A 12,006-nucleotide genomic window follows, 5' to 3' on the forward strand; every position below is an offset into this window, starting at 1 on the left:
TGTGTGTGGTGTGTGTGTGTGGTGTGTGTGTGTGTGGTGTGTGTGTGTGTGGTGTGTGTGTGGTGTGTGTGTGTGTGAGACTTATTTGACTTTATGTGACAGGCATGCTATTACGTGCATTTGTGAATGCAACTCTTGCAGATGTTTATTAACTCTTACACAAATTTATTAAAGCTTTGTGACCAAAAGCTTGTACTTGTAAGTTTGGTTATATTTATAGCCCATCTACCCACTCTTGAGACTGAATCCAAGCAAAACCCATTTGGTGAACATGCAGAGGTTTTAATGCCTTAGGGAGTTCCATGTTCAGGATCACGTGTCTGTTTTTTGTTTTTTAGTTTTTTTTTTTCCACCAACCACCATTATACAATGCTCTCTCAATAAAATTTATTGAATGTAAACTCATTTTAACTTTGGATATGGGACACATATATAATAATATTATTCAAACCCAAGGCCAATGAATACAGACAAGTTAGTTATTTTTTACCCTTATAGCCCTTTATTTATTTATTTATTAATCTACTTACTTTTTTAATTTATTTTTTAAAGATTTATTTATTATAGTTCCCAGCCCTGCTCACACCCAAAGATTCATTCATTTATTGTATGTAAGTACACTGTAGCTGTCTTCAGACACACCAGAAAAGGGTGTCAGATCCCACTACGGATGGTTGTGAGCCAATATGTGGTTTCTGGGATTTGAACTCAGGACCTTCAGAAGAGCAGTCAATTCTCTTAACAGCTGAGCCATCTCTCCAGCCCCACTTATAGGCCTTTAAAGTCTCCAGAATGAGTTATCTATAAGCTCTTTTCATTTCTTGTAGGAATTAATTATGGGATAGATATCCTGAGCTAGAAGTATCTTATTATATATTGGTCACCTGTCTGGGAATGCAGAATATGTGCTAAACCTTAAATGCTCTACCGTGTTTGAGAAGAGATTTGGTCCTGAAAATCATATTTTGTCTAGCTGCTAACAGAACTGCAGGTTCAAGTTTCATGTAGACATAAATTTGAACACGCCTGGGTTAGATAACATGATGCAATCTTTATTGATTCTAAGCTGTGTGGCTACATTTTGCCAAGTTTAAGACTCTGTATTTGTAGACTTGCCAGTCAGTAATTTAAAAAGTAGATTTTGAACCCTGGCAGGTGATATCCAAATCTTCCCTATCTTTAGCAGTATATGTTTCCTTTATAGGGGTCATTACATGAAGATTTAGTTTTTATAAATACATAAAGATTTGAATACAGATTCAAATTTATTCAAACTTTAGAATTTAAAGGAAAGAAAGCTGAATGCCTCATGTGATAAGCATGATCCCCTGTTTCCAGCGTGGAGAGGCATGGGAATGTTCATAGAACACAGCCATGTAGCTTGTCCTTACGTTTACTAGTGTTTTTTAAAAATAGAGGCTGTCTCATGAACTACTTGTGCTAAAGATGAGATATTATGTCAGTGGAAAAAAATTTAGGAGTTAGTGTCTCTTTTAGTCAGCATGACTTTATTTGAAAAAAAATTGTGCATGTCTTTGCGTGTGAGGGCATGGTATCGTGGTCAGAGGACAACTCCAGGGGTTACCCTTTACCCTCTACCCTGTGGCTTCTGCATGGGCTACAAGGATCTCAACCAAGGTTGTTGGGCATGAGCAGCAAGCATTTTTAACCACTGAGCCTTCTCCTTGGCCTCCTGGAAAAAAATTATTTTTAATTCCTGTTTCTAGAAATGAATTATTAAATTGAGTTGTGTAGTAGAATTCCTTAAGGAAATTAAGACTGTGAGCATAGATACTTTCTACCAACTTAGAAATAAGTCTTTAAAACTTGAGTTATGTCCTTGAAATATACTTAAAAGCTATTTGGATTGTTTAAGTATATTTTAAAGCCAGTAAAAGTACCTATTTTCCATTGAATTAAACCATCTTTACCTGCCAATAGGTTGTGTTGGTTTATGTGCATTGGAATAGGTGATGTAAACCCAATGTACATGCCACAAGAACTGCTTCTAGACTCAATCCTGCCTCTTTCTGGGCCATCCATAAGCTCCAAGAGGCCATATCGGGTCCAGTATCACCAGTGGGCGCTTGTTCCATCCCCTTTCCTTCTTCCCCAGCTTCATCTGGACCAAAACTGGATTTCCAGAGGAGCCATTGTGGTTAAGTCTCAAGTTTGAGGCTTGACTGAAGAAAGCTCCAGTTACTGGAATAAACAAAGCAGCCTGGACCTTTTATGTTTGATTTTAACATAACTAACTGCTCATAACTGTTTAACTAACAGAAAACTTACCGTTTTATTTAAAGCATATTCTGTTTTAAGAGAGTTATTTTGCTATAAATAGATTCAGTTTGCTAGCTTTGTAAAGAGAAGAAGGACCAGAGATTTATCTCAAAAAAGGAGACAATCCTTGGTATATAAGTGTAATGGTATGTAGTGGGGCAATGAATGGTACTCTGGAGACAGAAAATGAAGAAGCACCAGGAAATGTGTTGTATGACAGTGACTGTAGGTGTAGACACCATTTCTAGAGATCCTGTGCAGAGCCCAAGACCCAGCAGCATCCATCAGATCTAGAAAGAGGAGTTCAGATCAAGAGTAGAGAAACTTGGCCACTAAAGACTCAAGGGAAATACAGACAGTGTACAGAATCCCTGAGAATAATGGGATATATGTTTGGGGACTGTCTTAGGGTTTTCATTGTTGTGAAGACACCATGACCATGGTAACTCTTATAAAGGAAAACATTTAATTGGGGCTGGCTTACAGTTTCAGAGGTTCAGTCCATTATCATCACAGTGGTAGGTGGTAAACATGGTGGGAAAGCATGCAGGCAGACGTAGTGCTGGAGGATCCAAGATGTCTACATCTTGATCCTCAGGCAGCAGAAGAAGGCAGCAGTATACCAGACTGGGTGGAGGTTGAGTATAAGAGACCTCAAAGCCTGTCCCCAAAGTTACACACTTACTCCAACAAGGTCCTAGCTTCCAATAGTGCCAGGTCCTGTTGTCCAAGCATTCAAATACACGAGTCTATGGGGCCATTCCTATTTAAACCACACAGGGACTTTGAATAAAGGCTATTTCATTAGATTTTGCAAAGTTAAAAAGATATTGTACTTCTATGGTGGTTAAAAGGAGGTAGCAATAGTGGATCATCACAGACTACTAGAGAGTTTGTATGGATCCATTTGGATTACCCAGAAAGGAAACTGGATTGAGATTTAACTCTAGTATCCACCCTCTACCAATAGTTCTTAAGACTCCTCCAGTTTGTTTCTTTCGTTATGCCATAAATACTGGTACTCCCAAAGGACACCAGAGCCTTATGACCTATGTAGATTCTTGGAGGTTCTTACTTGCTGTTAGTTGACACTTTATATTGTTCAGGCATCCGCATGCACATTCACATGCTGTTCAGTTTGGGGAGATGTTACTATAACCTATCTAAAGCTTTCCATAAGAAACAGCCATGCCAGGGTAGCCTTAGTTCATCCATTTGCAGGTGCATCATCACATACCTGAAAAGGGCCTCCTATCCACTGATAGTGGTACCAAATAAAGATGTGAAACAATGCTAGATGTGCATACCCTGACTACCCAGACCAGCGTAGTTTGTTCTGCTTGCTGGCTCTTAGTTGAGCATTTCCCAGATGTTGACCATGGATTATTGGAACTAGACACATGAAAAGACGCCATGGCAAATAAACTTGAAGGCTATATAGCATTCTAGAGCCCCTTTGGAGTTCTGCAACATGCAGAGGCATAAGAAAAGCTCTAAGACGCCCTCTGATAGGGACACTTGCTTCACTGTATTTCCCTTGCTGGGGACCCACACTCATTGGCCTTGAATCACCTTCTCTTTGAACACATGCTGATATGCTATCCCTTGGAATTTAGTGTTATGGGTTTTGTGATGGTGTGTGATGCTTCTTGGTCATGAGAAACCCTAAGAAATCATGTTAGCTAAGTATTTTCTGCTCTATGTGATGGGTTCTTCATCAGCTTGACTTTCAGAGTTACTTATAAAATGTATGCAGATGACTGCCCCAGAAAGATTGTAAATCCCCAATAGTTGCTCACTTTTGGAGCTGAAGAGTAATCAGCCTGACCTAATTGTGAACAAACTGATTTGACTCAGAAACTATTTTGAAGGAAAGCAGTTCTTTTAAACTTCAGAAATACATTTGGCAAAGATGTATAGATGCCCAAGTTATTTTTGGCTTGAATCACAAACAGAACATAGATGTATGTATTTGATTACTCTGAATGTGAGTCTTCTGAGATTTTTGTTGACCATGTAACTTAGCTTTTGTTTTTAACAGCTCAGAAATAGGCTTCAAGTGTAAGCCATATTCTAACTAAATTGATGATATATTAGTTTAAAATGCAGAGCTGAAAAAGTTTCCAAAACATGTGTCTACCCAACAATAAAGATGTTTGGAAATGCAGCTAGTGAATCCCCACTCTAAATATGATTCAAAGATTCTTTAGAATTGAGTAACATGGCTGTTTCCCTCCACAGAGGCCAGCAAGCTTGTCATGTCCTATGTCGCTGCAGTGTGCGGAAAAGGAGCAGAAGTTAATCAGGTCAAGGAACAGCTTCTCCAGTCCAACCCTGTCCTGGAAGGTAAGGATTTCATGTTTGGTCCTTGTGATTCAAATAGCAAACTGTGTTCAGTTCACTTCAACTGCCCAGTGTTCAGGGAGGGAAGGGGACACCGTTCAGGCCAAAGCCTATAGAGGAATTAAGCCTTGTGAGGCTTTGTTTCAAGTCCTGAAAAGAGGCAATAGCTTACTCATGGAAAAAAAAAAAAACGTTCCCACTTAAAAAAAATACTTTTGCCATTCCATTTTTATTTAACTTACTTTGGTTTGCTTTTAAGAAATTGACTGTTTTTGCAATTGATGGTGCAGTGATGTTTTATTATTCATGGTAATGCCTGTGGCTGGTTATGTCTGTTGTCATGGAAATCAAGGACTGAAGAAAGCCCAAATGCTATCTAGTTCTCTCAAGCTTTGCTGTTAGCTATCCAGTAACTAGCTCATAATTCTTGGAGGCTAGAAATCTAAGAACAAAATCCTACTAAGATAGGTTTCATTTGTAGACCTCTCTCATCTTAGAGACAACTCCCACCTTATTCATGTAAGTTCTTCTTTTGGTGTGTAAGCTCTTCTTTCGGTGTTTCTTGGGAACAAAACTAGAAGTGAGCTCCCTGGTGTCCCTTCTCCATGCTCCATACACATAAGTACCTCCCAAAAGCTTACCTCTCGATTCTGTCACATAGAGAGTTAGAGCTTTAACATATGAATGAGGAAAAGGGGCAAGCACACTGGCCCATCATCAAGAATGAATTAAGAGATGAATTCTTTCACCAGATGGAGAATGACATTTACCGTTGGTATAAGCCGTGCTTACATTAAAAATGAAATTAGGATCCTGGAGAAGAATAGTTGCTGCTTTTGCAGAGGACCTGGGTTTGGTTCCTAGCACATACATGGCCCCTTACAACTGTCAGTAACTCTGATTCCAGAGTTACTTCTGGCTTTTGCAGATATGAGGCATGGATGTGGTGTCTGTATGTATACACGCGTGCACACACACACACATATATATATACACATAAAATAAAAGCTCAGTAAATCTTTTTTTTAAATCATGAAATTCCAGCTTTTCCTTATTGGAGAGAGGCTGTTAAATTTGCCTTATAGTATAAGTGTGTCAGTGTTGTGACTAACACAGTTGGAGTACCAGTTGGATTTCTTAGCCTTGGAGTTGCTGTGCTGGGCATGTCTTTGTTATGAGTGGGAGGCCTGCTCTAGCATTTATGGCCTCTGCTTGCCAGGTGTCAGTTACACCCTTGTACCTGTTGGGATAAAAGACAATCTCCAAACATTGGCACTGTCCTCCAGGGAGTCAAAAGCACACTTTTAGAATCTGGGCTAGAGGAATAGTTTGGCTCAACCCATTGCTCCAAGCACAGAATGACAAGATTGAAGGCTAACGAAAGCAGTGCTATCTTGGGATTGGTAGGCAACCCTTGACATGGAGGGTCACAAACCCTCCCTGTTGCCTTTTCTACTCTGCCTGGACCCTTCCTTTCCTCTGGGAAATCTTGAACTCTGAGCAGTGACTATGGCTTTGTGCCCACTGACAAGCCAGACTGGCAGCATAGGGGAGGCATGGAGCCCAATAGGCTATTACGGTTTGATCTCTCCTCCATTTAGTACCTTAACTGGTAGAGTCTGTAAGAAGTGGCATCACTACGTTTTACTAATCTGCGATCTGGCCCTTTTGCTTCCTGCCTTTGCTTTTAGGTTATGTGTTCTGCATGAGCTGATTTCTGCACAGGCTTATTTTAGGAATGCTGTGGTTAAAAGCAACAACGTAGTGGAATGCCGCAGCTTGCATTTTTGACTAGGATCTTTTTATTTGGTGGTATTTGAAACGAGGCTGCAGTGCAGGAAATGGAAGAAATGTCCACTGTGGGTGTGTGTTATCTTTTATGGGAACACTTTGCTTTTTAACTGGAGCTGCTACTGTAAATGAACGTTTAGAACAACGAACTTTATAAAAAAAAAAACAAAAAACAAAAAAGCCAACCAACCAACCAACAACTGTGGAATGTGTCTCGGGTGTTCTATAATGGAGTACTTGTTTCAGGTTTCCAGGCTCACAGGAAAAGACTTGAGTGTTTAGGGTTGTGTTTGTAATATGCAGCTCAGACTTGTTTGAGGAAAAGATGGTTTATGGCTTGCAGATGGGGCTCTGAACCAAGTGCTGGAGCAGCCCTTCGCTCCTTCCTGACTGTCAGGCCACAGTACAGTGATCTTTGTGTCAGCATCTTGAGCTGGGACTTAGGCCTGTTCTAATTATTTGACTTGGCAGGTCTACATTTCAAACCTGGCATAAAGGACTAGCCCATAAAAGCATGGGAAATGTCACAGTTTAATGGTGACCAGGTCAGGTGTCCACTGTCATCAGGGTTGCGTTCACAGACGACTTTTGCCTGGCAGTGACTTTGTGAGAATCCCCTCTTCCTCCTTTGGTGAGTGTTTCCAGTGCTTCTGCTCTCAGTGTACGGCATGTCAGCCTATCTTCTTCTGAAGTGAGCGTTTGGTGTCAGGAACTTAATAAACCATACTCGGCCCAAGCACCGCTAAATAGAAGGAACCTTCTCTGTTGACTTTGTAAAGTTTGACTTAACCTATCTTGAGCCAGCCATGTGGTGTTTGTTTGTTTGTTTGTTTGTTTGTTTGTTGAAATAAGGTCTGGCTAGCCTAGTACTTCCTCTTGCTCTGTGACACTTCCCTGTCACCCCAACCCTCATTTAACTTGATGAAGCCACGGAGGCTTCGGAAATGTGGTATCTAGCCTCTTATTCATTTTGTTTAACCACATCTTCAGGAATGATGCCGCTAGTCTCAATTGTGTGACCAAAACAGCTTGGGTTGGAGGGGGCCTTTGTAGAAATGCAGAGTTTTGTGTCTTCCAGGGTGTACTGGGCTGGCCTGGGTTCCCTTCAGGGTTTGAGATGTTCTGTTGGGGCGTCCACAGGGAGCCTTTCTACTCATGTGACCTGTACTCACACCACTCTGTTCTCCCTTTGCATCACCCCAGCTTGGCTTGTGAGTGTTTGTGCACAGGCTTGGTGAAGTAGTCCATTTACCTCACAACTACGCTGTCACCTGTGTTAAACAGGACCGTTCTGTGACCAGGGCAGAACCACCCCGCAGCTCTCCTGGGCCCTCATTTCAAAGGTCCCAGGGCGGATCGGTCTTCTGGAAGCAACTGAGATAGAAACAGACTTGGGCTGTGCATTTTGGGTCACTTTGTGTTCTAGAAAGTTTCATATAGGTCTGCCTGTGGGGCATGAGCTACCAAAGTCTGTATCATTTTTATCTTATTTGAAATGACTCATTTTCCAACTCTCAGTATAGTTCTTACTGTACTGTAGTTATGTAATCACATTTACATAAATAGCTTTATTTCAAAATTAAACGGTTTTCAGTTTCACATGCCTCCTGCAATCTATATTCCTCACCCACGTGCACCAAACCTATAAGAATAGAAAATGATTTCTGAAATAACCCGAGTGGTAGTTTTGGCGGAGGACTAGGCACCTGCTCGCTGCCCACTAGGTTCCTGTGGAAAGGGGTTAATCGGTGTAAACCTAGGCAAGATTAAGTTTAGAGCAGTGCTCGGAACAATGCCAGGATCCAACGCCGGGACTTGCTCTCTTTCTGTGTATTTCTAACCACTGAGGGACGTTTAAGAAACTTATTAAAATTTCTGCTAGATCTATTTGCGTGGGAATTGTGTGTAGACATGCCATCACTGCAAGCTCTGCTTCCAGGGTTATTCCTGTCCAGTACTACACTTGCTTTATGTTTCTGCTCAGTATTATTTTTTCTATCAGCTTTAACGATGCATCTGTTTCTCTCTCGTTAGCTTTTGGAAATGCCAAGACTGTGAGGAATGACAACTCATCTAGATTCGTAAGTATTTGTATAAGCTTAAGTGCTAACACTAATATTTAGTCCATGTGTGTTTAAACAAGCAGATGTTTAATATTTCTTAATACACACATCTTTAAAGCCAAGAGGCACCCAGCCCCAGTTGAGACCACTGTAAGTTCTATAAAAGTTCTTTGTTTGTTTTCTGAGATTCTTTTCTTTTCAGTTTTCTTTTTTTTTTTTTTTTTTTAGTGGCAAATTTTTTTTATCATTTTTTCTCTTCGTCTTTATTCAAAAAATTACAGAAGGCTATTTATAATCATTTCTTACTCATCTAGAGTTTGGTATTTAGAAGTCATAATTAAGACTCAGAAATTCAATAAAAAAGAAAGATCAAGTGAGTGTTGTTTGCATACTCTGTCGCCTTTGTCTCTTATTTGATGACCTCAGAGAGGATGGGATGTATTTTAAAACGTCTTGGCAATAAAATCACTAGGCTTAGTAAGTGCAGGGGCCTGGGGGAGCTGAGTACTGAAAACTGAAGCTAATTGATGTGTTGTCTTGACTGAGTCTGGCCCTTGCTGCTGTTCCAGCCTCCACTCCTGTTAGGGTCCAGCATGTGACTGCACGTTGGCAAGTTTGGCCCTCCACCTCAGTTCAGGCCCCTGATTTTCACAAAGATACAAACACTACCTGTGTTTTTGTTTTTTTTGCAGTGCTGGAAACTTTGTGCCTGCTAATTTATACCTTGTAGTACCCCACTTTTTCTCCTCTCTGATTCTTTTGGTTACAAGGTTTTGTTAAGTTCCTCAGGTAGGCCTTGAACTCATGCTGTAGCTCAGGTAGGCCTTGAACTCTCTCATTTCTATTGCTTCAGCATCCCGAGTAGGTGGGATTATACATCTGTATAGTTTGGTCTGACCCCATGAAGGGATTTTTGAGATTTTTTTTTCTTCTGTGGTTTAACTAATTTTTTGTAGTAAAAGATCGTTGACTTTAGCAATCCTCTTGTCCATTGCTCATGCCCTTGGTAATTTCTGATGCTTCTCTACCAGAGATTTTCCTTACCCCTACCTCAGATCCCTCTTGGCCTTCTTACACAGTTGTCCAAAGCTTACATAAAGAAATGGTCTCTGTGGAGATAGTTTTTGTAGCTTAGAAAGTAGAAAGCTAAATAAGTACTTAAACCCAAGGCTGTGAATTTTCCCATCGGATCAGCCTGTAAAGCCCTTATAACTAGTTTGATCTAGGCATTTACTTGTATGGTAACATGGATAATCTCATTGCATGGATAGAATTTGAAGTGAAGTAATTCCATTGGTTGGGCTTCTTTATGTGATAAAATTTAATTTTGTTTGTAAATTGTGTGTACATGCACTTGTAAAGATATTTACAAATACATGTGACCATGGCAATACAAAGGCAGAAAACTATATTGCTTAAAAGATCATTATAGTGCAATTTAAGAGCCAGTGAATGTGTTGGTAGGTGATTTATCTTATTAAATAGCTTTAGAGAAATCCTCTTATGAGTATTAGGATTTGAGATTAACACTTGATTAGATTAAATCATTTCATGCCTACCTTCTAGTAATTTCTCTGCTTTGTCATCTATGACTTGATTAATAACACACCCAAATATGTGTTGTAATTTTATAATTAGACTCTATGCTATTTTGTGTGTGACTGTGATATTGCTTGACAGTACCCTTGACTATGTTCAGGTCGGTTAACCTAGAATGAGTTTGTTGGTCACTTTACTGAGAACTCTGACAGAGCTGTAATTAAGACACATTGGTCCTAGCTGACACTTGTAACCAGTACATTCAAGGACACACCTCGTGTCTCCCATATGCCCCAGTATTTTTAGTTTGACTTCTGGAACCTTTTTATTTTCTTTTAAGAAAGAGACTTATTAGCATTATTGCCTCAGCAGTGGGTGAAACATCTACTGTGTGCAGACTGCTAAGCTGGATCGGCTCTGGAGGGAAGCAGGTGGCACTTGCACTGTTAGAAAGTGGTTTTGTCCAGCCTCAGCCTCTCATTCATTATGATTTTTGCTTGTTTGTTGTTTGTGTAGCCCTGACTGTTCTAGAACTCTGTCTGAAGACCATGCTGGTCTTGAACTTAAAGAGATAGTCCTGCTTCTGCCTCTCGAATGGTGGTAATAAAGGCATGTGCTACCATTCAATAAGAATTTTAGCCCAGCAGTGGTGGCACACACCTTTCATCCCAGCACTTGGGAGACAGAGACAGGTGGATTTCTGAGTTTGAGGTCAGCCTGGTCTACAGGTTGAGTTCCAGGACAGCCAAAGCTACAGAGAAACCCTGTCTCAAAGAACCAGGAAAAAAATTAAAATGTATGGATTTGTTTCTGTGTTTTACTATAAGTATGTATACACCTCCCATGTAGCTGGAGTGATCTTTGCAGACAGGTTCCAGCAAGCCTCTGTTGTGCCTCTTTACCTCTACCTGCACATGCTGGGTGCTCTCTAGACCTGCACATGCTGGGTGCTCTCTAGACCTGTACATGCTGGGTGGTATATTGTATTACTTATGTCTCCCTTCAAATGATACCTTGGTAATAACTTTCTCTCTTTTTATTTTTTTATTGGCTATTTTCTTTATTTACATTTCAAATGTTATCTCCTTTTCTGGTCCCCCTTCCGAAACCCCCTAACCCTTCCCCCGTCCCCTGCTTCTGTGAGGGTGTTGCTTCACCTACTCCCGCCTCCCCACCCTTGAATTCCCCTACACTGGGGCTTCGAGCCTTCACAGGTCCAAGGTCCAAGGCCCTCTCCTTCCAATGATGCCCGACAAGGCCATCCTCTGCTACATCTGTGGCAGGATCATGGGTCCCTCCATGTGTACTCCTTGGTTGGTGGTTTAGTCCTTGGGAGCTCTGGGAGGTCTGGTTGGCTGATATTATTATTCTTCCTATGGGATTGCAAACTCCTTCAGCTCCTCTAGTGATTTCTCTAACTCCTCCATAGGGGACCCCATGCTCAGTCCAATGGTTGGCTGAGAGCACCTGCCTCTGTATTTGTCAGGCGCTGGCAGAGTCTCTCAGGAGACAGCTATATCAGGCTCCTGTCAGCAAGCACTTGTTGGCATCTACAGTAAATAGTCTCTGGGTTTGGTGACTGTATATGGGATGGATCCCCAGGTCAGGCAGTCTGTGGCCTTTCCTTCAGTCTCTGCTCTACACTTTGTCTTCATATTTTCTGTCATGAGTACTTTTGTTCCCCTTTGTAAGAAGGACTGAAGTATCCACACTTTGGTCTTCCTTCTTGAGCTTCCTGTGGTCTGTGAATTGTATCTTGGGTATTCTGAACATTTAGGCTAATATCCACTTATCAGTGAGTGCATACCATGTGTGTTTTTTTGTGATTGGGTTACCTCATTCAGGATGTTATTTTCTAGTTCCATCCATTTGCCTAGGAATTTCATGAATTCATTGTTTTTAATAGATGAGTAGTACTCCACAGTGTAAATGTACCACATTTTCTGTGTCCATTCCTCTGTTGAAGGACATCTGGGTTCTTTCCAGCTTC

The 12,006-nt window shown here is 40.9% G+C and overlaps 1 protein-coding gene across 3 annotated transcripts in view; it reads left to right on the forward strand.

Moving 5' to 3' along the window:
• The window catches only part of Myo1b (myosin IB), a 136,569-nt gene that overhangs the window by 53,163 nt on the left and 71,400 nt on the right, over nucleotides 1-12,006 (forward strand). For all 3 annotated transcript variants that reach the window (XM_021176586.2, XM_021176602.2, XM_021176619.2), the window contains exons 5-6: nucleotides 4,522-4,626; nucleotides 8,449-8,495. In XM_021176586.2, the coding sequence (XP_021032245.1) occupies nucleotides 4,522-4,626; nucleotides 8,449-8,495 (152 nt within the window). The remainder of the gene's footprint in view (nucleotides 1-4,521; nucleotides 4,627-8,448; nucleotides 8,496-12,006) is intronic.

This window comes from Mus caroli, chromosome 1, assembly GCF_900094665.2.
Source record: "Mus caroli chromosome 1, CAROLI_EIJ_v1.1, whole genome shotgun sequence".
NCBI lineage: Eukaryota > Metazoa > Chordata > Mammalia > Rodentia > Muridae > Mus > Mus caroli.